We start from the raw sequence: 27,991 nt of genomic DNA on the forward strand, positions 1-27,991 counted from the left end.
AAAAAGCAGCAAAAGTGGCCTCTGGAGGTGGCACGGCCGTGCCACATGTTGGCACTGGCCGTGCCAAGCTTCTGACTTGGTGGGAACATATTTTTGTTCCGTATCTTCGTATTTTCGCACTGTATTTGCTCCAGTCCTCTTTCTTTTGGTCCAAGACACCTTCCACCATATATTCGTTTCTAAAATATAATAAAAAGCAATTTGAAGTAAAATATTCAAAAAGGAAATAAATTGCAATAAAATAAAATCAAATCTTTAATAAAACTAAACTAAATAATGCATTAAATTAGACTAATTATTGACTCATCACTATGGTGACTAGTGAGGATCAGAAGGTCAGATTGGCTACTCATATGCTTTCTGAGGAGGCTGAGTATTGGTGGACCAATGCTAAGGGAAGGGTTGAGGCTAGTGGAGAGGCTGTGACTTGGGCTAGGTTCAAGACTGAGTTTTTGAGGAAGTACTTTCCTGAGGATTTGAGGACCAAGAAGGAAGTGAAGTTCTTGAACTTGAAGCAAGAGAACCGTTCAGTGGCTGAGTATGCTGCAAAGTTTGAGGAGCTTTCGAGGTTTTGTCCGTACATCAATGTTGAGGATGCGATGGTTTCCAAGTGTGTGAAGTTTGAGAGCGGTTTGAGGCCCGATATCTACCAGTATATGTGTATTCAGGAGATCCGAGACTTTGACACTTTGGTGCATAAGTGTCGTATGTTTGATGATGCCAGGAGGGCTAAAGCTAATCATTACAAGGCTCAGCATGATAAGAAAGGGAAGAGTCGTGGATTTGGGAAACCGTACAACAAGGACAAAGGAAAGAAGAAAGAATCTGGTGGAGGCTCTAAGCCGAATGTTGCTGAGGTCAGGTGCTTCAAGTGTGGCACATTGGGTCATTTTGCTAATGATTGCAAGAAGGGTGATAGTTGTTACAAGTGTGGGGAAGCAGGTCACAAGGCGTTTGAGTGCAAGAAGGAGGTTACTTGCTACAATTGTGGTGAGAAGGGGCATATCAGTACTAAGTGTACCAAGCCGAAGAAGGCGGCGGGAAAGGTGTTTGCACTGAATGCGGAAGAGGTGGAGCATCCGGATATTCTCATCCGAGGTATGTGTTTTATCAATAGTACTCCTTTGATTGCAATTATTGATACTAGTGTTACTTATTCTTTTATCACGGCTAGTTGTGTTAAGCGTTTGGGTTTGGTTGTGACTCCGTTGTCGCGAGGGATGGTTATCGGAACCCCAGCTAGTGGTTCGGTGACTACTTCTTTAGTGTGTGCTAAGTGTCCTGTTAGTTTTGGTAATGTTGATTTTGAGCTGGATCTTGTGTGTCTTCCGTTGAAGCATATGAACGTGATTTTTGGTATGGATTGGATGTTGACTTTTGGTGTTAACATTAATTGTTTGACCAAAAGTATAACGTTTTCTAAGCCGGTAGCTGAGATGGGTGGGAAGTTCTTGCCCGCAGAACAAATGAAGAAGTCTTTGGACGGTGAAGCTAGTGTGTTTATGATGTTTGCTTCCTTGAAGGAGAGTAGTGAGAAAGGAGTTGGTGATTTGCCGGTAGTGCAAGAGTTTCCAGAAGTTTTTCCGGACGACATTACCGATTTACCGCCGGAGAGAGAAGTTGAGTTTGCAATTGATTTGGTACCAGGAACGAGTCCTATTTCAATTTCGCCGTATCGGATGTCTGCATCAGAGTTGGGTGAGTTGAAGAAGCAGTTGGAAGAGTTGCTCGAGAAGCAGTTTATCAGGCCGAGTGTTTCTCCGTGGGGAGCTCCAGTGTTATTGGTTAAGAAGACGGATGGAAGCATGAGGTTGTGTGTGGATTATCGGCAGTTGAACAAGGTGACGATTAAGAATCGGTATCCGCTTCCGAGGATTGATGATTTGATGGATCAGTTACTTAGTGCGGAAGTGTTCAGCATGATTGATTTGAGGTCAGGATATCATCAGATTAGAGTAAAGGCGGAAGATATATCCAAAGTTGTGTTCCGAACAAGGTATGGACACTATGAGTATTCTGTGATGCCATTTGGAGTATCTAATGCGCCAGGTGTCTTCATGGAATATATGAATAGGATATTTCATCCTTTTCTGGACCGTTTTGTGGTGGTGTTTATAGATGATATTTTGGTGTATTCAAAGTCAGAAGAAGAGCATGCCGAGCATTTGAGGATTGTGTTGGGTGTCTTGAAGGAGAAGAAGTTGTTTGCTATGTTAACGAAGTGTGTGTTCTGGTTGTGGGAAGTGAGTTTCCTTGGTCATGTGATTTCTAAAGGTGGTATTGTCGTGGATCCGTCGAAAGTTGATGCAGTGTTGCAGTGGAAATCACATAATTCTGTTTTTAGGTTAGAAGCTTTCTTGGATTGGCAGGTTATTATCGGAGATTCATTGAGGGATTCTCTAAGTTGGTGTTGCCATTGACGCAGTTGACTCGGAAAGGACAGACTTATGTTTGGGATGCTAAGTGTGAGAAGAGTTTCCAAGAGTTGAAGAAGAGGTTGACTTCAGCTCCAGTGTTGATTTTGCCGAATCTGAAGGAATCGTTTGTTGTGTATTGTGATGCTTCTAAGATGGGTCTTGGTGGTGTGCTCAAGCAGAATCGTCAAGTTGTGGCTTATGCGTCGAGGCAGTTGAAAGTGCATGAGAAGAATTATCCGACTCATGATTTGGAATTGGCAGCTGTTGTGTTTGTGTTGAAGATTTGGAGGCATTATTTGTATGGTTCTAAGTTTGAAGTGTTCAGTGATCACAAGAGTTTGAAGTACTTGTTTGATCAGAAGGAGTTGAATATGAGGCAGAGAAGATGGTTGGAGTATCTTAAGGATTTCGATTTTCAGTTGAGTTATCATCCCGGAAAGGCGAATGTTGTTGCTGATGCTTTGAGTAGGAAGTCGTTGCATATGTCTGCTTTGATGGTTAAAGAGTTGGAGTTAATTGAACAGTTTCGAGATTTGAGTTTGGTTAGTGAGTTGACACCAGAGGGTGTGAGGTTGGGAATGTTGAAGCTGACGAGTAATATTTTGAAAGAGATTAAGAATGATCAGAAGGAAGATTTGGAACTTGTAGATCGAGTGGTGTTGGTTAACCAAGGTAAGGGTGGAGACTTCAGGTTGGGTGAGAACGGTGTTTTGATGTTTCGTAATCGTGTTTGTGTACCAGGTGTTCTTGAGCTTAAGAAACAGATTTTGGAAGAAGGTCACAGAAGTAGTTTGAGTATTCATCCAGGAGCGCCTAAGATGTACCAGGATTTGAAGAGGTTGTTTTGGTGGCCTAGAATGAAGAAGGAGATTGCAGAATTTGTTTATGCTTGTTTGGTTTGTGAAAAGTCTAAGATTGAACATCAGAGACCATCTGGTTTGATGAAACCGTTGTTTGTTCCAGAGTGGAAGTGGGATAGTATCTCTATGGATTTTGTCGGAGCGTTGCCGAAGAATGCGAAGGGTTCTGATTCAATTTGGGTGATTGTTGATCGGTTGACGAAGTCGGCACATTTTGTTCATATCAAGACCGGCATGTCTGTGGCAAAGTTGGCTGAGATCTACATTGAGCTGATTGTTAGGTTGCTTGGTATTCCTTCTAGTATTGTATCGGATCGGGATCCGAGGTTTACTTCTAAGTTTTGGGAGAGTTTGCAAGTTTCTTTGGGAACTAAGTTAAGGTTGAGTTCTGCTTATCATCCCCAGACTGATGGTCAGACGGAGAGGACCATTCAGAGTTTGGAAGATTTGTTAAGGGCTTGTGTGTTGGAGCAAGGTGTCAGTTGGGTCAAATGTTTACCGTTGATTGGGTTTACCTACAACAATAGTTTTCATTCCAGCATCGAAATGGCATCATTTGAGGCTTTGTATGGTCGGAGGTGTAGGACTCCGTTGTGTTGGTATGAGTCAGGTGAAAGTGTTTTGTTAGGACCGGAGGTTGTGCAAGAGACTACGGAGAAGGTTAAGATGATTCAAGAGAGGATGAGAGTGTCTCAGAGTAGGTAGAAGAGTTCTCATGATAAGAGGAGGAAGGAAATTGAGTTTCAGGTTGGTGATAATGTGTTTTTGAGAGTGAATCCTGTAACCAGTGTTGGTCGTGCTTTGAAGTGTCGGAAGTTAACTCCTCGTTTTGTTGGACCGTTTGAGATTGTTGAGAAGGTTGGGGTTGTAGCGTATCGGATTGCGTTACCACCATCTTAGTCGAATCTTCATGATGTGATTCATGTGTCTCAGTTGCGGAAGTATGTGATTCAAGTGGATGATTTAGAAGTAAGGGATAATTTGACCGTTGAGACTTGACCAAGTAGGATTAAGGATCGAGAAGTGAAGCGTTTGCGTGGCAAGGAGATCGTTTTGGTTAAAGTGATTTGGGTTGGCCAACTGGTGAGAGTGCCACTTGTGAATCGGAGAGTAGGATGAAGGTTTCGTACCCGGAGTTGTTTCCTTCAGGTAATTTTCGAGGGCGAAAATTCTTTTTAGTGGGGGAGAGTTGTAATAGCCCGATTTTTCGCTAGATTTATTTTATTGTTTATTTATGTGTGTTATATGTGCTCTTACGTGATTAATTGCCTCTGTGTGTATTTTTGGTTGGGAGCGTAGAATTCGGTGTTCGAAGGGTATTTTAGTCAATTTGGGCTCATGGGTATTTTGGTCATTTTGTGAGTAGGGGTAATTTAGTAATTTTGATAAGGATTATTTTTAGTGCTTAGTGAGAGTTAGTATTATTTTACTAAGTGCTTGGGAGTTGTAGTGAATTGTTTTATTACCGGTAGGTGACCGTTATTATTACATTTTACCGTTAAGTGAGTAGTAACATTTTGAATTAGATTAGTAATGGGTTAGGCCCATTAAGGCATTGTGAGTTGAGCGCAATTAGGTAGAACCTATATAAACTCTAGTGTTAGAGGAAAATAAGGTTTACCATCATTTTTCATTTTGAGAGAAGAGGAAGAGAGAGAAAGAGCAAGAGAAGCTAAGGGTTTGAAGAGGGAGATCTAGAGAGAGCTAGAGGAGGCTAGAGATTCAAGTCTTTGGAGCTAAAGTGAAGCCTAAGTTGGAGATTGTGAAGAATTAAGGTAAGGGGGTTAGACTTTAATGTTGTAGTTCACCCCTAATTCTTTGCTTAAGTGGTTAATTTGAATTTTGATGTAGAAATTCGTGCTTAATTTTGATGACATGATTATGTACATGAATTGAATGATAATTATGTTGTTGTTGTTGAATTTGTATGTCAAAATGGGTATATATGAACATGATGTGTTTTTGTGTAAAATTGATGATGAATGATGTTGTGGTTGTTAGATTGAGGATGAATTCATGATTAGATGTTGTTGTTGTTGTCAAATGTGTTGTTGATGAATTGATGCATGGAGTATCATGAATTAGTGAATTGGTGATGAGAATTGTTGTTGTTGTTGAAAGTTGTGGAAATTTGATGAATTGATGAATTTTGTTGTGTTGATGTTTTAATCTCAAAACTTATGCATGTTTAAGTGTTTTGAAGTGTATATGACCTATAAACATCTTTGGGATTAAGTTTTGGGGTTTGGAATGATCAAAATTGGGATTTTGGGGTGAAAATGGTTGAAACTCGTAACATTTTTTCTATAGAATTATGACTGTTCGCTTAAGCGAAGGCTAAGCGAACAGTAAGCGAACGACAACAGAAGGTTACTGGAACTTGTTCGCTTAAGCGAGCTCTAAGCGAGCTGTAAGCGAACAAACCCAGTAAGTTCCTGGAACTTGTTCGCTTAAGCGAACCAGGTGGTCGCTTAAGCGAACCTGCCTAGTTTCAGCAACTTTTGATTTTTGTTTCGGGCACTTGGGGACCAATCCGAGCTTTCTAAAATGTTTCTTTTGACTTGTTTAATCTCTGTTTACATACTTAAACCTACTGGAACGTCGTTTGAATCGAATTGAACTTGATTTTATGAATTGAATGTAACTTTTGAAAAATGGTCCAAAACGTCGATTTTTCCGAAACTCGTTTTTCTCATGGATTTGAAGTAGGATTAAGGTTGTATACTGATTATATGGTTTCTAAAAATGGTTGTGATTGGTTTCATCAAGTCTTAACTTGTTTTGCTTTGAAAATGGGATTTTTCTTGAAAAATGATAAAGAGAGACGAACTTCGTGATTTTCATGATTTTGTTACCTCTAGCCGGTGAAACGTAATGGTATGCTCTACTGCACTTATATGTAGCCTAGAGGCATACTTAGTTGAGGCATTGAATCTCGTTTACTTGGTTTTGGTTCAATTGCTTCAATATTTTGAAATTGTGGAATGAGAGACGAATTTTGATGAAAATGGTTTTAAGAACCGATTGTCTTATAAATCCTCTATGGATAGTTTGATAAAATTGTAAGAAGATGTATGAATGGTTGTTAGGTGATGAGTATGATGTTTGTCATCATGTGATGTTTTTTATGGAGTTATTGAACTATATGATATAGTTGAACGTTGAATATAGCCGTTGAATTGTTGTGAACATATGCATCGTGGATTGAGTCATATGTTCATGCATCATATGTCGTGTCGATGTTTATCCATATTGCCGTTGACTATAGCCGTTGATAATGATGTTTTTGTTGCATCTTGAGGAGACTTGTTGTAGGGAATGATGATTGTTGGTGATAATTGTCGTTGATGAATGCCTACTTGTGATGATTGAAATTGTTGTGTGGGCTTGTATTAGAGGTTAATTGTCCATGTTATTTAATGAAGATTGAATTGGTTTATTTATGTCAAGTTGCTTATATTAATTATGATTGATATAAAGCTAACCTTCAGTGGTTTTGACCGTCTACCTGTCTGTATGGATGGGCAGACGCTGTGCAGGAGTAGTTGCTTTTGGTGAGTGCTTGGATAGCGGGAGCTATCTCCGTTATCATTGGAGTCGTAGGTTTAGACTCTAATTAGGTGGTCGTGTCTTTACGTTATTGTTGGATTCTGTTTTTATTTAGTTGATATTTACCCACTTGTCGGGACTTGGAGGATTTTATATGATGATGTATTGTTGACCATGGCATGTACACTTGGAGATCTATGGTTTGTATCCGCTGCAACTGATGAGATATTTTTTATATATGCATGATGGTTTGGATTTTGTTGAGACATAGCGTCTATTTCTTGAATATCTGCTATATTCGCGTGTTTTATCGCTTTAATAGAAATAGGGCGTTACATCATCACTCACTTTTAAATTTAAATAACTAACTTTGAACAAACCTTTTTTTTTTTGTTTTTTTACAATATTATCGGTAACAATTCAAATGGTTTTCAAATTTAAATTTGAATCTACACCTATAGTACAAGAAACCATAAAATTAACAACAATTTTTAGTCAAAATTAGTTTTTTTTATATCAATTTTTTTCTTAGCGGTTTAAATATTACAAAATTATTAAAACAAACAAATTACATTGTAATTCACACAATACAAATAGAAAACATGGATAATCAAATACATTAGTGTCTGTTTGTGCTAGATAAAGTTAATGCAAATTGAATCTAAATTTTTTCCCTAGTTTACAAAATTATATTTAAAGAACAAAATATTATGACTTATTCACCAAATTGATTAGTTACAGAATATTTATTTATTAATAAATATATACTTTTTAATATTGAGATCTTCATTTAATGATTTATTCAGTTTAAAATATTTGTAAAAGACTTTGAGATTTTGGGAAATGTGGACAAAAAATTGAACAAAAATTTAAGCAAATTTTGAAAGAAAATTGAAAAGTATTTATGTGGCTTTGTTATACTGATTACTGTTCACCTTTCTTGGGAATCTGCAAAAAAAAATCAAGTTTTAGGCTATGATTCATCTAACAGTGGTGGTAGAGTGAAGGGTAAGCTTGTCGGATTCATTTAAGAATAAATTGACCAAAAGGGTATAATTAGTTTGGAAATTATTAATGAAGGTCAAATTATTAATGACAGTCAAATTTGAAATTATTAATGATGGTCAAAAAGGTGAGAAAAAAGGAAGGATTTACTATTGATTTGTAATTGGAAAACTAGAGGGGTTTTTTTCTTCTATATAAAGGGTGTTATAGCCTTGAGGAATCATTGTGTATTGAAAATTTTAGTTTTGGCTTTGAGGGTTATTTTGGGAATGATGGAAGATGGTCATGGTAGCTCCAATAAGATTCCTCTTTTTTTGAGTAAACCCTTATAAAATGGTTGAAGATTCTTTAACTGATTCCATTATTTCCTGGAGTGCCAACTGTAGAAGATTCATCATTTCGAATTCATTCGATCTTGCAAAGGATTTGTTACCTCGATATTTTAAGCATAATAACTTCTCAAGTTTCAAAAGACGATTGAATACATATGTAAGCAACTTTAATGTACTTCGTTTTCTTGGATTTTTAAATTGTTATGTTATCATTTTAATGTTTTATTATTGTGTTAATGTTGTTTATTTAATTTTTTTAATCACCCCATTGAGGTTTTTTTAATGTGTTTATTTAATTTTTTTTATCACCCCATTAAGGTTTTTTAATTTCTTGAATTGTGTTATGATTTTTAGTTTGATTAAGGCTTTAGGAATAATGATTGTTATGGATTGGTTAATTTGATTTAGAATCCTGTTTTAATTGATTTATTTGAGTTTATGTATTTTGATAATTACTTGTGAGACTAATTGAGCTTATAGAAACAACTAATAACATGTCTATAAGTTGTTCACTTTATATTATTTTTCGTTAATTGTTTATGATTCAAGAACTTATTAAGTTATTTAACCAATCAGGCCTTGCTCTTTTGTTGATATTTTTAATAAAGGTATTTTAAATTCTTGAAATGTGTTACTCACATGGGTTGGGCTAATGATGTTAGTTTGGGACCTTGAAGTATTCCCCTCTTAATGTTTCAGGTTTGACTCTCACTCGTGCCAATTTTTGTTTGCTAGTTTGGTTTCTTAAAAAAAACATGAACTATGTTATGGATTTTGGTTCAATTAGGATTTTGCAAAATATCATATGGTGATCTCATACCGTTGTTAACTTGTTTTTGAGTCTGATTTTTTTTTTTGACTTGTTTATGGTTTATTTCAATTTATTTTCTTATATAAAACACTTGTCAGACTGTTTCATAAAGCTCTTTAGCTTATTTCCAATAAGTTGTTTGGAATAACTAATATTTTTTTATTATAGCTTGTATGATATCAATTTGACATTAATTTATCTTTTTCTATTAAAATAGTTTACACATAAGTTAGTATATGATAAGTTTTTTTTTTCTATAAACAATTAATTAACTAGTTTATCCGAACAATAAATTGTTCTTTAGTTTTTTTTTCTTTTTATCACCAATTAAGATTTATTGATTGCTTGAATTGTGGTATGGTTTGCAATTTGAATAGGGATTTAGAAAAGTTGATTCAAAAAAATGGGAATTTGCAAACGATAATTTTGTAAAAGGTCAACCATATCTGATGAAGAATATCCATAGGCAGCAATCTTTTCGTAGCCATTCTTTGTAGAATACACATGGACAAGGGGATGCTACTCGTGAAATAGAATGCCAGAATTTGAACGCTATAATTGAAAATCTTAAACGTGACAAGGAACATATTCTTCTTGAACTTCAAACAAAGGAACAAGAGAAGAAAAGAAGGAGTGTATCATGTGAAGGTATAGCTTATGAATGTTGTCATGTTAAATTCACTAACCAAATTCAAGGCCCATGCTTGTTGTACAAGACGTAGACCATCAAAAAGTATATGCTTGAAGAAAAAACTTCATTGTTGAACTATCGAAGGAAAGCTTTGAGCTCAGCCAATCAAAGGGGGTATGATTGTAATGCTGAAGCAAAATATGAAGTAACGAATCGTTGTGCTGCTGAAGAACATTCTCAGGAAAATAATGATACATGTTCGGTTTGTGGTTTTGGAGGTCACGTAATATTATTTGAAGGATGTCCTTCTTTTCACACTGTTTGTTTAGGTCTCGATCGAGTTCTTGAAAGTAATAAGCATTGTCCGACATGTTGCTGCAGAATATGCTGTCAACCCACATGCAAAAAAGAATTTGTAAATGATTGTGATAACTATTTTCTTCCTTGTGTTCAACGTGAACAAAAATCTCACTTTGGGTGCGTATAGGCAAAATGAACTGCATCTGGTCACATTATTAAATAGAAGAATTGGTTTAGTAGTAAACTTTGTGAGAACATGTTCATAAGTTTGAAGAATATTCTATTGGAGAAACTAATTAAGGTTCAGGTGATCCTCTAACTTGGTAATTGTTGAAGAATAATGTGAGTTGTGATGGTGATTATTTTATTCTTCAACAATTTCCAAGTTAGATGATCACCCGCAACCTTAATTTGTTTCCCCAATAGAATATTTTTCAGACTTAAGAACATGTTCTCATAAACTTTATTGCAAAAACAAATCTTTTTTTTTTAATAATGTGACCAAATGTAGTTCATGTTGCCTTTATGCACCCAAAGTGACATTTTTGTTCACATTGAACACAAGCAAGAAAATAGTATCACTATCATTTACAAATTCTATTTTGCATGTGGGTTGACAACATATTCTACAACAGCATGTCAGACACTACCAATTACCTTTCGGAGCTCGATAGAGACCTAAACAAACAGTGTGCAACGAGGAAGGACATCCATCACATAATATCATGTTACCTCTAAAACAACAAACATAACATGTATCATTATTTTCTTGAGAATGTTTTTCAGCAACACAGCGATTCCTTGCTTCAGATTTTGCTTCAGCATACAATCATTCCCCTTTTGATTAGCTGAGCTCAGAGAATTCCTTTGATAGTTCAACAATGAAGTTTCGTCCTCCAAGAAGATACTTTTGGATGGTCTATGTATTGTACAACAAGCATGAACATCGAATATGGTGAGAGTGAATTTAACATGACAACAATCACAAGCTATACCTTCAGAAGATATACTTTCTCTTTTGATAACATTGTTAGTCCTGATCCTATTTCAACTGAGTTGGAGGTAATCATTGTTGCTAATCTTGGTGCCACTGAGCAAGCGGTAATCAACGCTCTTAATCTTGTATCACCTGTGCCAAGTGTTGTTGGTTGTGCCAGATAATGTTTCCCCAAAAGAATAACCTATAGTAACATCCCCAGTTACTAATGTTGATAATGTTGAATTTTGGGAACAACACTTGAAGGATGAATTGGAAAAACTCTTGGTGGAACTAAGAGTGCATATTAGTGGAAATGGATTATTCCTTTTAGTTTTGAATGTTGCCAATTACATGTATTTGTTGGTTCTGTTGTATATGCAGAATCCTTAGTTTTATTTCATGTTTTAATTTTTTTTAATTATATTACTAACAAGTTTTGGTTTAGTGGTTGGTTCTGTTTTATATGCATTATCCTTAGTTTTGGTTGGATCTTTTCTTCGACTCTAGAAATTAGTCAACTATTTTACTCATAACCAGTCTTTTTTTTTTAGTTTTAATATGAATGATATTAAATGGTAATTACAAATGTGATTACACTTCTCTATCTCGGCCTACATGGATGTCATTCCTTCACGGAGCTCTCTGTTCTCTTATTCAAGATGATCCATTCTGATTTGCGCGAGTGTTGTAGATGCGAATTGACTGAATGAGGATGTCGGACCACTTTACTGATGGATTGACCTTTTATTGAAAAGACACAGTGTGAGACACGGACTAGGAACCAAGAATACAAAGTGATGCATGATATGCTTATGCAAAAATGGACAAATTTTTTGATACAATAATATAAATGATTGTTTCCTTCGCTGATTTGTAGAGCAAGGAAAAGAGTATAGTATATAACTAATCAAATGATAACATACGGGACAAAATATAATGGTTTAGGAATTAAGGTATATATTAATTAAGGTACATTTAAAAAAAATTGTCGTAGAATGGATTCAAGGTTGATGTTCAAGATTTCCTCTATTTAACTGTAAACTTTAGAATCTATTACATTAGTGTCATAATGGTTGTAACGCCCCAAAATACTTGTTAATATTTCTAGTTTATATTTGAGTGATTAATTTTCTTTTAAGTGTGTTTGCTTTGATGTGATAATTCTACGGGTGTTTAGTATTATTAATTTTAAATTATAGATGCTAAACCTATTTTCTAAAAATAATATTATTATTTTGAAGGGAAAAAATATATTATTTTTAGAATGTAACAATAATAAGTATTAATAAAATACCACAAAGGTAGCAATTATATTATTATATTTTCTTAGGGGAAGTATATTATTATTATATATATATTTATGATATTAAAAAGAAAGTAAAAGAAAAACCAAAGTAAATTTTGTGACTTGTTGCCCACTCTCCACACCAATTGACTTCCCTATATATATATATATATATATATATCTACGCCTACTTCTCATCTTCCTGGTAGCCGCAAAACAAAAACCCTAAATCATATAGGAGAGAAACAAACACTTGCGGTTGCAGCAACACAGTTGGAGAAACGAAATAGATGATAAAAATAACAAGATTAGGTGGTTGTGGAAATCAAGGGCGAAAGAAGATTAAATAAGGGAACCGATGCACTTCTTTCATGAGTTGCTATGAAAAGACGACATGAATTTTAAGTTGCTTGGATGCGTTGTTGCTGTAGAGTTCATTATCTTGTGTGAAAGCTTCATATCAGGTATGGGGTGAGAGAGAAGAGTTCGAGATCATGAGTGTAAATTAACTGAGATGAACAGGAAAGCTATATTTCCCAATGTTCATTCGGGGCTCACCGCGACGGTTGTAGCCCTTTGAGAGAATAATTAATTAATGTGCAAATTTAGACGTGGGAGGTTAAAAGAAGAATTAGAAACATTATTAAGGTGTTGCTTGATTTAAATTATGTGAATATGTGGTATTTGAAGTCATGGATAAATTTGTGTGTGCTTATGCTTGATTTGCTGCAACTATTTAGATTGATGACTTATTTAATGATTGATATAGATGTGATGTTATGTATTTGAATGTAATTTTTGGTATGCCACATGTATACGATGACTATTGGAATATGATTATATGTGATCGAAAATATGATAAGTGTTGATGAATGAGATGTCGATTTGACATGAATAAGCATTGATGTTATTCTTTAGATGACAAGTTGTGATGGTTCCAGCTTATGTTGTAGATGGCGCTCTTAAGGAGTATCTTAGGCCAACGAAGGTATAGATTAGACGTAAGGAGGAGAATCTTTTCACTTTAGAGTATCTTAATCTATGACGCAGGGTTGTCTTAAATTTTAAAATGTTGTTACTGTTATGTTGTTACTGTTGAAAAGATGAAGTTGATAGATGAGAATTGAGGAAAACTAGTTTAGTTTTTTTTAATTGAGTTTAAAGTCTTAAAAAGAGTGAATAATCCGGTAGTTTAACAAATTATTAGTGTTTGAATTATAGTTTAATCACGGAGTGAAGATTAGGGCCGAGTTTGGCGAGTTTAGAGTCGAAAACGAAGTTAGGATAGATCCCCTAAGGCGAAATCCCAGAAAATCTGCGATTTCTGTAACCGAAAACAAAAATAAACACTGGGACTTTTATGTTCCGAATTAGGATTTGGTGTCTTCATGAAAGTTGTAGATATGAGTGTTAGCTTTAATTGGGCGTTGGTCTGACCCCATTCCAAAATCTAGAACTCAAGATATGATTAAAATACTACACATCAGTCATCAGGGTCGTGCTCTTTTCTGAGGCTTAGGAAAACCAATTTTTGACTATTTTATGTTCTGAACTAGGTTTCGTTGTAAACATAAAAGTTTTAGATATGGATGTCATTTTTCATGTGGCTTTGGAGTGACTCCAATAGAACGTCAAAAACTTGAGTTATGATCAAAATACTACACAGAGGTCAGCACGGTCGTACACTCTGTCTAGGTTTAGGAAAACCAACTTTTTCACCCCTATATGTATCGAATTGGATTTAGGTTCCTTCATGAAATTTGTAGATATGGGTATTAAATTTCTTTTAGCTTTGGTTTGACCTCATTCAGACGTTTTGATGATGTTCGTTTTATAATGATGATGAGGATGATGTTTCTAATTATATTGATGATGATAAAATGCATGTCTATTTTATATTGATGATAGTGACGATGTCTAATTTATATTGACGATGAGAATGATGACTTATAATTATGATGATGATTTGAATGATGTTGTCTAATATACATTGATGATGAGAATGACATGTTTACTTATGATGACGATGATGTGTTTTGTCTTATTGTTGTGCATAATAGTAAGAGTCTGCATTTATGATTGTGATTTGTTGATGATGTTATGATCTTTTAATACTTGAAGGGTCTGTCTCATGTATGCATATAGAGTCGTGTCTAGGAATCATGATGATGAAATGACGATGAAAGTCCAGTAACATATCTCTAGCAAATTATGACGATGAAAGTCCAGTCACATACCTCTGGCAAATTATGACGATAGGTGTGGTACCACATTCATATAGGTCTTAGGACTGAGTCCATATGCATAAAATTTGACGATGATCTGTATTTGGTGAATAAGTGTAATTGTGTGAGACGATGAAGGTGATTATCTGTGTATGTTCTTATGAAGATGGTTATTGGTGACTATATGTGTTGTGACTAGTTTGGAATTGAATTGTGACATTGTGTTTGTGAAGATTTTGGTTCTTAAGTTGTAATGATATTTTATACTAACATGGATTGAGATGATATAGTATATTCTTTAAGGTTCTGAATATTATGTTTGTGATTTGATATGACTTTGACTTAATTGCTTACGTGTTCTTCTAATTTTTTTTTATACTATTACATGTTCTCGGAACTCACCCCTTCGTTGTTTGTGTTTGCTTCCTTGGCCATGCGGTTGCAAAACCGTAGTTATATAGGTTATGAGTCTTGGAGTCAAGTACATGCCTTTCGTGAAGACTTGTCCTGTGTCGTCTGTTATTTTGGGAAAAAGCACCGCTCTGATAGTGACACGGGAAAAGGGATATGCTTACTTATTTCGTTTTGTACAAGAAAACCATTGTCTAGGATGTTAAATAAAGCATTTTCAAAAGTAAAAGATTCGATGTTAATATTATTATAATTTGTAATGAAGTGAAATCTAAATTATGTTTGTTATGAGTCAATATGATATCCTAAATCTTGTAGAAGAATTCCTATATTATTAGAGAAGTTTTTATTTGACACTTTCCGCTGCAAATCAAACTTTATTTTTAATCAAATAGCAGTAATAATTATTTTTGGGATTCAGGGTGTCACAATGGTGACTCCAACATATTGTAATAGATTCAAATTTAAACTTCATCAATGCTGGACATACTCTACTATATATATTGGACAGTCTTGATTTGAGTTTTATGTATTATTTATACTAGTAGTAGATTTGTATTGGTTTGGAGTTAATACTAGTGTGTTTTGTTTGACTTTGGTCTTTAGTATTTGTATTGAGATTTATTTTACTTCTGCCTGTCATAAAGTAAGAGAAAGCCATCCTTACGCCTTTTCAAGCCACCCCTTTTATTAGTATCCTTTGTTAACTGATTTGAGCCTCCCTGCAATAATTTCACCCGAGGCGCAATCCCCTCGCACGTGGAGAGGGGCACGCAAACACATCTCAATATTGTGTTTTTGCTATTTTCTTGGTCTTTTCGAGATTTTTCTTCAATGAAACTTGTCATGAGACTTGGAATAGAATCCCTCCTCTTTGTAATATCTTAAGAGGCCTCTTTAATCATCATCTATTGTCTTCACAAATCCTCTTGAGATGTTTTGCTTTGCCTATTTGTATGATTCACATTGAATTACATCAAAAACACCTTAGAACTACTTTGTTTCCGAAAAACTAGGATTACATGACTCGAAATAAAAACATTACAAAATATCCCGAAAAACATAGGCAATTTTTCTAAAATCCCTCTAAATTGGATCAAAACCTAAATAAAATAACTGAAAAACATGCTAAAAATAACGTAAGATGGCATGTCATCACTGACATTGAAATTTAAATAACTAACTTTGAACAAACCTTTTTTTTGTTTTTTTACAATATTATCGGTAACAATTCAAATGGTTTTCAAATTTAAATTTGAATCTACACCTATAGTACAAGAAACCATAAAATTAACTACAATTTTTAGTCAAAATTAATTTTTTTTATATCAATTTTTTTCTTAGCAGTATAAATATTACAAAATTATTAAAACAAACAAATTACATTATAATTCACACAATACAAATAGAAAACATGGATAATCAAATACATTAGTGTCTGTTTGTGCTAGATAAAGTTATTGCAAATTGAATCTAAATTTTTTTCCCATGTTTACAAAATTATATTTAAAGAACAAAATATTATGACTTATTCGGTAATATCCCACTTGTCAGCCATGAGAATTTTATTATTTAAGATGTGCCAGAGAACGATTGTTCATGAAAATCAATTACGACGGAGAATGTTTATCGTGCAGTGTCAGTTAAGCACATGTTCGATTATCAGTATCAAGTTAAATACGCTTGACATGAAGGGTATTTTAGTAATTGCACAGGAGGAGTATTTAAGTGGGTTTTGTCCCAAAATTCTCATTGTTTTGTGATGTTTTCTCTCTAGGATTCAGATTTGTGGATTGCTTTTCCTTCTCACTAGAAGTGGCGCATCCCTCCCTCCATCTCTTAACTCATTTCCTTCAAACACTCAAGATTATGAATTAAGCTTACTCAAACTTGGATATTCATGACAAGCCTTGCATGCATTAGTGTTTAGATGTTCAAGATGAAGTGGAATCAATGTCATGCTTTTACGAGTGGTGAGCTTGCAATTTGGAGCATTTAGAAGTTATGTCAAACAAGAGACCAAAGCTAGGGTTTGTTAATTGGGCTTGAATATTAGAGGAACATCAGAATTGATCATGTGAGTTCTTAGATTAGATTATCTACCCTTTGGGTTTGTGTGATTACTTATGCATGGAAAATATGAAATTCTAGGTCATGAGATCTTCCCCTTTTCAATGCCATGTTAATCAATCTTGTTAATGTTTCCCTCCTTAATGCTGTTTTAAGTGTTACACGATTATTAGGGTTAAAATATACAATGGGTCCTTTGATTTGGAGGTTTTTGGATAAAACTGTTGTTTTTCATGTTCTGTACTGTCAATCTCGTCGGGCACGCCAAATCTCGCCATGGCAGGAAGCAGGAAACAGAAAGCATGTTTTCGAGCTGGCAATGTCGCCAGGGCGAGATTGATCTCACCAGGGCAGGAATGACAGCACAGAAACGTGCAATTGACTTGTTTCGGGCAATCAGCGACAGTTTTCCGTTCAGTTTTTCAAGGGTTTCTTATAAATATAAATCCCTCCAGTCCAATGATTCATTGTCAATGTTTCAAGCCATTTTATAAAGAGTTATGAAGCAAGTATTAAGATAGATTGGTGAAGCATGACACACGAGATTTAGATTACAAGTGATATGCTTGGGTAGCATATGATCTCTTGGCATTGGGGAATATGTAGAGCCTCGACCTAGATAGTCGAGAACAACAAGCTAGTATGTAACCAAAGTTCAGTAGGTATAAGTTATGTATGATTAAGAACAAGCAAGTAATGATTCACCGCTAAACAAGTAGATTACGGACCCGTGGTGGTCATTCAAGTAAAGTTAAGTATGAGCAAGCAAGTATAAGTATAAGACCTTTATGCATAATTAAGACTTTAAGCAAGATGTAGGTGTCGTGTCTCTCCGTTATCCACGCCAAGGGGGATACGAAAGGTTCACGCCAAGGGGGACGGGATACGCTCTGCAAGGTAGGCCCGCACGACACTGAGGGAGTCCGATGTACCCTAGCTAGGTTTTCATCGGTAAGGTAAGGGATTGTGCTCAGGGATACTCCACTCGATAGACTCCGTAAAATGAACTGATAATGTTGTTTGTTACACGCTAACTTCTAACATAAAGAATGATTATGAATACAATTATGTTATGTTATGTAATGAGACATGTATAAGCTCATGTACAAGTACAAGTTTACGAAGATATACTGTCGACGGTCTCAGTATCTCCCTGATCGTCCAGTCTAGGATCATGTCATGAATAGCTTATGATTAGGTCTTGACACGTTTATCATATCTTGTCATAGCGGTCTTAGGTTCCCTTGACCGCCGTGACATGTAGAATGTAAGACAAGACTAATGAGTTATGGCACGAAGAACCTAGGATGGATCTAGTATGCATGACCGTCTAGGTAAGCATGTTCCACACACATATAATCAACCGACGGGTTGTATTGTAGACACGTGGTGACCCTAGGTTTCCCTCGAGGTTACCTATAGCCTAGGATTAGGTAGAACTTAGTGAGACATTATGTCTCATCCCAATCCTATTTTGTTTCAGATCAGCAGGTTGGTTTAGCAAGGTGTAGCAGATATGTGATCGGATGGATAATCAGCAAGTGCTCGTTCGTACCTGGTGCAGAGTATTCTTAAGGATTCAAGGATGTATTTCTAAGTTTTGGACAGATAGCATTGTACAGTTAAAAGTACGAACGTGAATTGTTTAATATATTATTCATTCGAAGGCTTTATGTTGTAAATTTCAATGTATCCAGTACTAAAGATGATGCACATGCTAAAATTTCTAGATACATTTAGTATGGGTGTTACATTTGGTATCAGAGTAGGTTGATTCAGATCGTGCCATGGGTCATTAGGTTTCAACTAATGTAGTGGGGCCATTGGGTTCCGGATAATTGTTCTAAATTTTGTTGTTAGCTGAGCCTGATCAACTCACTCTAGCATACAATAGTTAGAACAAACGTGTGAGAGCTGAAGTATGTGATGGAGATGAACTAGGAAGTAAGAACTCGGAGCAAGTAACCGTAAGGATCTAGTCGTGGCAAAAGGTGGCCGGTGAACTAAGCAGTCGAAGTTAGATTCCTCCGGGAACACGTAGTATGTTAGGATTAAGATGGAATACCCCGACAGCGTTGGATCAGTTGTTGAACGGTATTTCATATGGGAAAAGTGAAGGATTCGGGAATGTCTAATGATTGGTCTGAGATCTTCGAAGGAGTTGTAGTTGAAGCGAGATTATGGTTCAAGGTTATAAGATGATGAGTAGTTTAGAACGACGTAGTTATATGTAAGCTGGAACCAATGGGCTCTCAGAGATGATAACATATGTAAGGGACTAGAGATTTGGAAGTTCAGGACAAACAAGGAAAAAAATTCAGAAGCAGACGAAGTTGAATCCTTATGAGACAATTTTATATTAAGTATTATGACGATTATGAACTTAGTTCTTAATGCACCATGAATTACATTGATTTGATGTTAGTGTTTGCCATGCTTGAAAAACTTAGTTCTTAATGCACCATGAATTGCATTGATTTGAAGTTAGTGTTTGCCATGCTTGAAACTATGGTTGTTTTTATGTATCTGGATTAGTAAAACGCATTCGGACACTTGAAATTGAGGGTTTGATGGAAAAACTCGAGTTTTGCACTTCAGGGCCCAAAGAAACCCGCCATAAGTAAAAAAATCGCCTTTAGCGAATTTTCTCCAGAGGCTACTTGCTTATGGCGAGTTGGGGGCGAGTTCCTCAGCTCTTCATGAGTTGTCGGCTTGTTCTGGAGGTCCCGTGGGGTCGTCCGAGCCCTTTTATAGCAATTTTTTCTAACTATGGAATCCCTTAAACATCAAGAATCCGATATGCCTTGTATTTTAAAGCTTTCAAAGAAAAGGCATGAGTAATCATTGATGAAATCAAGCTAATTCAAGGTGACGTCAGGAATTAAGGTGTCAAGAGTTAAGTAGAAGCTTGGAACAAGAGTTTGAAGTTCTAGTGCATGGAAGGACGTCGTGGATATGAAGGTATGAGGCAAGAAGTTAAATGATGAAGAGTTATGTGTATCCATGATTGATAAACCTTTGCAAGTTGTCTTGGAACTAAGAAGCGACCTAAAAGTTTTGATGTGTTCTAAGAGTCGAGGCTTCTCGGGAAGGAATTTAAGTATGATACCGGCATGCCAGGAGATAAACTCAACCGTCAAGTAGGTAATATCTATTCAAGAGTGCGAGTACATGATAAGTCGGCTTTGTGCATTAACCTTACGTAGTAGTGAGAAGTGCAAGGTTGTTCCATTTGATTGCAATTTGTGGATTCATAAGAATGATTCAAGAAGTTGGTAACCATATGGTAGAGAGAGTGTGAAGTTTCACTCGTCTCAACGGATTAATGTCTATGGCTAAAGTCGATGGATGAATCAGAGTAACGCAATAGAGATTTGGCCGGTAAGAGTTTTAACGGGATCCATGAAGCCTTTAGCTTTGGAGTAAGGATCGTTTACAGGATGAGTAAGAAGTTTTCGAAGCATCAATTTTAAAGTGGTAAAACTCAGATAGTCGATGAAATTGGTGTGGTAAGAATATGTGGGATGTGTCCTTACCTAAATAAGTCAAGAGAGATTGGAGTTACCTCTAGTGTGGTAATCGGGTTACTTAGTTGGTGATGTCGAAGTACGCGCAAGAACTGTCAGTCGACTAGAAAGGGTTATGTACTAAGACAAGAGAAATACACATAGGATCCCGAAGGTGCTTCCTTGCGACTCACGGTAATGATTGAGTCATCAAGTGTAATAACCAATATTCGAATGAGAGGTACTACTCAGGAGAGGATAACAGTACTCGCGCCTTATCTGGATATGAAGTTCTGAAGATTCAAGTTCGGTACCTTTGGAATAAGGGAAAGAGATGTCGTCATATGGGTCAAGAATCCTACATGATATATATTATGCAGTAATGCATGTCTAAGATATACATATAAGCTAAAAGGGAATATGGAATCCACTTTTGAAGTTAAGAGTTTTACCATGAAGGAAGACACGATTATTAAGTTTTGCACAATGCGATTCATACCCTCTAATGCCATGCTCGTTAGGTGATGATGATACTTGTCACAATCTTGCTGCACAATGATTTTTATGACTCCTAGAGTTAAGATATGCGTTAGGGGACTTGGAATTGAAGTTTATGTTAAAACACGATTTTTGCATTTCTGAAACTGATAAAACACGCCATAAGCGTTTAAGTTCACTTAAGGCGTGTAGGCCCCAGAGCTAACTCGCCATTACCGAGCTTGATGATTGATGTGAAGCTAACTGTAACACCCCGTTTTCCCAACATAAAAATTTCATAAATAAATCAGAGTTTCTCAACGTAAACAGAATGTCACATATCTTTTCATAAAATCTTAACAGAGTAAATAAATATTAATCCTTCAATAACCAACAACGTAATATTTAAAACTTCGCAGCGGAATAATTCAACATCTTTAATAGTCTTTGGCACAAGGGCCTCAACATAAAATCTCATAAATACTTAGTTCAATAATAATTCATGAAAATCTTCTTAAAGTAATACGTAAGGAATAGAAAGCAACAACAAAATTCCCATCCCGTTACGTATCAGAGGTCCTAAGACACACACTTTTGAGAGAGTCCACTCACGACCGCAACTAATCTTGGTTACCTGCAAGTTACCCATACGAAGAGCAACATTTTCAAGAAGAAGGGGTGAGATTTCACAAACAACAATATTAAGCATATAATTCATCAATTACATTTAACAACATAAACATCATCAACATATCATAATAATAATCATGTAACATCATATCATCATCATAAACAACTTCATATTAATCATCGACATCAACTTCATAATCAACTTCGTAAATTAATCTTTAACAACTTGACGACTTTGACTCGACTATGCAACTTCAACTCGACTATGCAACTCTTAACATCTTAAATCATCTTGACAATGCAAATGCATGTGGTACCAATCAAGGCATCAAGCCCCCAACATATTTGAGCGTAAAAAGGCTCCAGGGCATCAAACCCCCAACATATTTGAGCAATGGCTCCAGGGCATCAAGCCCCCAACATATTTGAGCAAAAGCTTCAGGGCATCAAGCCCTCAACTTTGAATGAGTATGCATGGACTCAACATCTTACATCTTAAACATCTTGAACATCATGAACATCTTATATGACTCCAATAATTTGGACAACATCTTACAAATTTACAACTTCGACCGACATTTACAACTTTATGACATTAATGGTCAACAACAGCAAAACAGCAACATATGCAGCAAATAACAGCTCTTATACATCATATAATCATTAAAGAATGAATCGCATCAACATGATCATCATAAGTAATACTTAAGGTGCATATTTAACAACATTGTTAATATTAATCATCTTAATTCAGGTCTTCTGGACAGCTTCTAACATCATCAATAACTTTCATTTCCTACCCCAAGGTCATCTCAAGACTACACGTGCGAAAAGGATCGCAAGGCAACAATTTAAGGCAACCTACCACTAGTTAGACTCATCACATCATAGGTTAATTACTCTTAAACACCTTAATTAAACTCATAGTACACAAGCTTTGAAGTTTGGAGACAATCCATAAGTTTTGGTTTAACTTAGAAATAGTTATGCTGAGTTTTCATAAAGTTTTACTAAGACCCACTTGGAGTATTTTTATCATAACTCAAAATCTAAAAATCATTTTTGAGCAAAAGCAAGACCATTAGAAAGCTAACACAATTATCTAAAACTTTCATGTTTACACCGAAGGCAAATTCAAAACGGAAAAGGGTGAAAAATGTGAATGTTTTGTAGAACTAAAACTGGAAATTCAGATCAGAAAATGGTGGCCGATTTTGACAATTCGGTGGCCGATTTTGGGCTTCTCAGCAGTTCAAAAATCTGTAATATCCCGCTTATTAGGAACTGATGTAATATCTGATAACGATAAAATGCGCGTGTTTAAGGCAAGGGTTATTTTTGGAATTTCGCGTGGAGAAGATATTTATGTGGTTTTGGGTCAATTTCCTTCATAATATTTTCCTCACTCTCTCTCTAGGTTTTCTAAACTTCCTTGCTCTCCCTTCTCTCTAAGAATTGTTACCACTACTCCTTCTTCAACTTGATTCTTCTCTCAAAACATCTTCCAATCCTTCTCTAAGTTAGAGGTTAGGCTAAGATTGTTGGCAAGAAAGTTAGAACAAGCTTCTCCAATGTTTTCTCTATCTAGGGTTTTTTTGAAAAACTTTGTTGTTAAGGGCTTGAGCTTGTGAGCCTATCTTCAAAACATCTTGAGGTGAGTTCTTAGTTAGTTCCAACCATGGGATCATGTGTGTTAAGCTTGCAAGAAAACTACATATATTTCTAGGGTTTACTCATAAAGAAAGTTACCCCTTTCATGTCTTATACCAATATACTTGTGAATACTTGCTTAATGACTGTTTTTCAGGTTCCAAATGATTACTAGAGTTATCATAAGCTTTGGGGGTGCTTCGATTTGAGGTTTTTGAGTGAAAAACACCATTTTTGACAGTCCTGGACTGTCATAACTCACCACGGCGAGCAGAGAGCTCGCGAGGCGAGCCAGACCTCCAGAACTAGGGGGTTACTCGCCCCCAACTCGCAGTGGTGAGCAGGAGCTCGCCTCCCACACAAATTTACTCGCCATGGCGAGCAGACAGTGGGGGAACCTCATTGTTTTGCTCGTCATGGGTGGTTTGGGCGTTTTGCGAGCGGTTTTCTTTAAGCGATCTTCTTAACAATAACCCCTCAAATCAAGACTCCAAGGAATAGGTTTTAAAATGATATCTTAAACGAGAAGCAAGTATTTATTTGGTATAAAAGGCAAGGCATACGAGAGAAGTTTTAGATTTATAATCGGGTAGCGAATTATGTTACAAATGGTATTGGAGCAGACCTCTCCGAGTACGGTGTGGTTCGAGGACGAACCAAGCGGAAGCTGGTGGGCATGTAGCACCCACGGCTGACGTGTGTTTTATCTTGGTTTTCGGGTGTCAAACATTGATTACGTTTGAACCTTTTAAACCGGTGATATCTTATTTTTTCTTGGGAAGGGAAAAAGTAAGCAAAACCCTTGAGAATCGAGGTCCGGGAGTTGTTTTCGCTACGGGAAGGTGTTAGGCACCCATAACGACTATAGTAACCTATAGGAACCGTCTTTAATTTCTACGCGCGCGCTTTATTTTTAAATGCTATTTTGAAGTGTTATTTACACCTAAAGTTTGCTAAATGAAGAATTGGAGGGAGAAGAATGTTTTTTGGATTTTTATTTTAGTTGAATTGAAGGACTTTTGTTCCTTGCCTACGTACCCGATTAAGGGATCAAATCCACCGTAGTTCTCTCTCAAAAATGTTTTTTGTTTTTGTTAGTTGATTTTAAGTTTGAAAATGGAATTTGAAGAATAGAAAGGGGCCTCAAGGGCATGAGATTATGAAATGGTGAGGTGGAATTAGTCATTTGCAAAATATGGTCAAAGTATGATTAATTTTCATTGAATTTTTGATTAAGAAAATGAAAAAGGAAAATACAATGGGATTTTGATCCCAAGGTTTATTTAGAAAAAGGTTTGAGTGATGTTGTTCATATTTTTTTGGAAAATGATTTTTCTAAGTATAAGGCCTAAACATACATCTAAACATACAATCCTAAACATACATCTAAACATGCATATTCTAGCTATATAGTGATGTGTGTGCATGTGTCGGTGCTTGTGTCGGTGTACATCATTAGAGTCCATTGTCCTTTACATCATACCCTAGATACATTCTATGGCCTCTTTGCCAAGAAAATTAAAAGTGCATGAAGGGAAAATATTACAAAACTCCTAAATGTTTACATTCTAACCTTGGTACAAATTAAATTGCAAGAAAGAAATAGAGATGAATATGGGATGAAATGGAGATGCTTATGGAATGATGAAACATGAAATGAAAGGAGTTAGTAGCACATGACAATATCAAAGGAAATAAAGCAAGAGGAATACTAGAATATAAAGGATGGAAAATAAAGGCAACATGAGTGCAAATATGTCTAAAATTTATTCATAGAATGCAAGAACCATATGACCTATAATTCTCACATTCCAATACATTTTTTAAAGGTTTAGAATCAAGTCTTGGAATGGGAATTAAGGCAACATGATTTACTTGGCATTTTAGAACAAATTTTAAGCATATTTACATTACCTAACTACACAACTAACTTGTAAACCAAGCAACTAATCAAGATTCATACTCATGCATTAATATCAACACAAACAGTAGCTAAAACCCTATGAAATCAAGTGGTATAGGTCACCAAAATTCATCAAGCAATTTGGATTAAAATCAAGCAAATTTTCATTTATTTTTAGCACAAAAATACCTCAAAATAGTAAGAAAATTAGCCACATCATGTTCATCAATTTTTTAATATGCAAAATTATCACAAGAACACCACAAAATTATCAAGAAATGTGTATGAAAATTTTTAGAATTTTTCACAAGATTTTTGGGCTCAAACTACATATAAACTTCACAATTTTTTAACAAAAAAGTAAACATTTCACAAGAAAATACTACATACTTTTCAATCAGGATTTTAAAACATAATCACCATCACAAAAATGTCAAAAAACAATCAAGAACACCTAGAAAACTTTTTAGGGAATTTTAAAGGATTTTTAAGCTAAAAATTGCAAGAAAATTGTTAATTCTAACAAAAATAAGGAAAAAAAATGCTTCTAATATTCTTTTCAAGCCTTAGCACGAAAAATGTCACAGAAATGTTAGAAAAAATGTCAAGAACACATAGGAAAAGATTTAGGAATTTTTGTGAAGGAAATTGGACAGATAAGGGTGCAAATAGCAACATTACAGCAAGAAACATGCAGGACAGGGGGGTGTGTATAGCAAACAGGCTTGGCAATTGGTTCCTGGGCCTTAAGAGGCCACTGGAGCGGTTGGGGAACGGGTATGGAGCGGGTTAACCCGGTTCATGGCAATATATATATGCCTGAACCGGTTTGAAGCACCATTTCCCCCTAATCTTTCTCTCTCTAACGCGCAGACCTTCTCCCTCTCACTCTAGAACAGTTCGCCGGAAAGAAAAGGAAGGAGACGACCGGAACAACCTCCGGTGCGGTGGTCGGCCGGAGCGCCGCCGCACCGGAGTTCTTTTTCGAAAACTTTTTGCACCAAAAGTTCCGTCTCTTCTTCCTCTCTATGAATCCGGTGTTGATTTTTTGAGATCAAACTCACACACACCTAGATCTAACAAGTAAGGTTCGTATTTTTTTTGACATAAACATTCCACAGAGTATGATCAATACATGTTGCAAGGAGAGAGATTCATTACCGTTTTCAGATCGGAGAATCAAGGAGTGAACGGCGAATCTTTCGAATCCAAGCTTTCTTCTTCTTTTCCTTCCGTTTTCGTGATCTGTGTTCAGCTTCTATGGCGGTTCAGCCGCGTTTTTATCGATCTGTGCGTGATTCACGTGATTGATGTTGTTGTTGAACTGTGCGTGATTCACGTTATCTTGTTGATGTTGTTGTTGAACCGTGCGTTTGAGGCTGATTTTGGATCGGTCTGGCGATGAATCTTGATCTGTTGCTTGCGAAATTGTGTTTGTGGTGACGTTGATGACAGTTACGGTGTATTCGTGACTGTTGCGGTGGTTTTTGTGACTGTTGCGGTGGTTTTGTGTTGTTACAGATTTGGTTATGGTGGTTTAAGGTTGTTAGGGTTCAGAAAGGGGATGAATGTTCTTGAGCATTCATCTCAGTTTCTGGAATTTTTGTGGAGTTTGATCTGAAAAGTTGGAGAGAGAAAAAATGAAAGTGTTTTTTGCTGATTGTGCAAAAAATGATTCGTGAGAGAATTTGACTGCATTGACTGTATTTATAGGCCTGTTGACTGAACCTTTGGACCAATTGGGACCTGACACGTGGCATAACTAACTCTTGGACTAATGAGGGACTGACACATGTACTGGACTAATAACTTGGACAAAAAGGACTAAAAATACAATTTTTTTAGGAATTTTAGGACTAAAAACAAAAATAAAAATGAATTAAAATTGGTAATTGGAAAATAACGTAAAGTGAAACGATTAAAATTTGACAAAACGGACTAAAGCGAACCAATGGCCTAAATGAGGTACTTTAAAGTACCTCTCTGCCGAAATTTCGTGTGAAATGACCAAAATGCCCCTGGGGCTGAAGACGACTAAAAAATGACTCAGATGCAGTTGAAAAATGGATTTTTTGACAGAGATTGAATCAAAGACTCATACAAGCAAAATTAAAAGACTCAGAGACAGTTTTTAGGATTTAAACAGTACTTTGACACTTGAAAAGACTAAAATGCCCCTAGGGGCAAAACTGACTCAAAAATGACTTCAAATGCAATTTTTTAAAATGGATTTAGACATAGAATGAAACAGAGACTTATTCACACTACTTGAAAGGACTCAAACAAAATTTTGAAAGACTGAGAGAAATTTGACATAGGAAATGACTAAAATACCCTTGCATGTGAATTTTTGCAAACAATATTGAAATAAAATGCAGAGAAAGATGCAATTGATCAGAGACAGTTCAAATGACTTATAATGCAAGAAAAGAAAAATTGACTAGTATTTTTAGGTCCAAAATTAGGGTATAACAACGTGAGCAGGGGAGTGGTCGCCGGTGTACAAGGCACGATAATGAGCGGCTCAAAACAGTTTATAGACGAACCGAATCACATCGGAATGAGAGGGATCCTGAGGCTGTGTAGGTATGGGACTACATGGTTGAAGGAAGGCTTATAAGAATTGTTTGGTACTACCTATATCAACAAGATGCATCTTCTTTTCGGTAGCTCATTCCATAAGAACTCCACAGTTAAGCGTGCTTGACTTGGAGCAATTTGGGGATGGGTGACCTACCGGGAAGTTTCCCGGTAAGCGTGCGAGTGAGGACAAAGCATGCTGAAAAGACTCGTGTTGGTTTGTAGGGTTAGTCGGCAATCCTGAAAGCAGTCTGGGATGTTACAAATGGTATCAGAGCAGGTCGATTCAGATCGTGCCTTGGGTCATTAATATTACAATCCAAGTAGTCGTTCTTTTGTGTTTATGATATTTGTCCTCATTGTTATATTT

At 36.0% G+C, this 27,991-nt stretch overlaps 1 protein-coding gene across 1 annotated transcript; it reads left to right on the top strand.

Moving 5' to 3' along the window:
• The first annotated feature begins 353 nt into the window (after positions 1-353).
• On the top strand, positions 354-26,662 carry LOC146921944 (uncharacterized). Its single transcript, XM_085711412.1, has 2 exons — positions 354-1,858; positions 26,497-26,662. Exons 1-2 carry the CDS (start codon positions 354-356, stop codon positions 26,660-26,662), a joined length of 1,671 nt encoding a protein of 556 aa, XP_085567538.1.
• Positions 26,663-27,991: the final 1,329 nt, after the last annotated feature.

This window comes from Medicago sativa, chromosome 5 (assembly GCF_051527215.1).
Source record: "Medicago sativa cultivar Bolivia chromosome 5, Bolivia_mono, whole genome shotgun sequence".
Taxonomy (NCBI): Eukaryota; Viridiplantae; Streptophyta; class Magnoliopsida; order Fabales; family Fabaceae; genus Medicago; species Medicago sativa.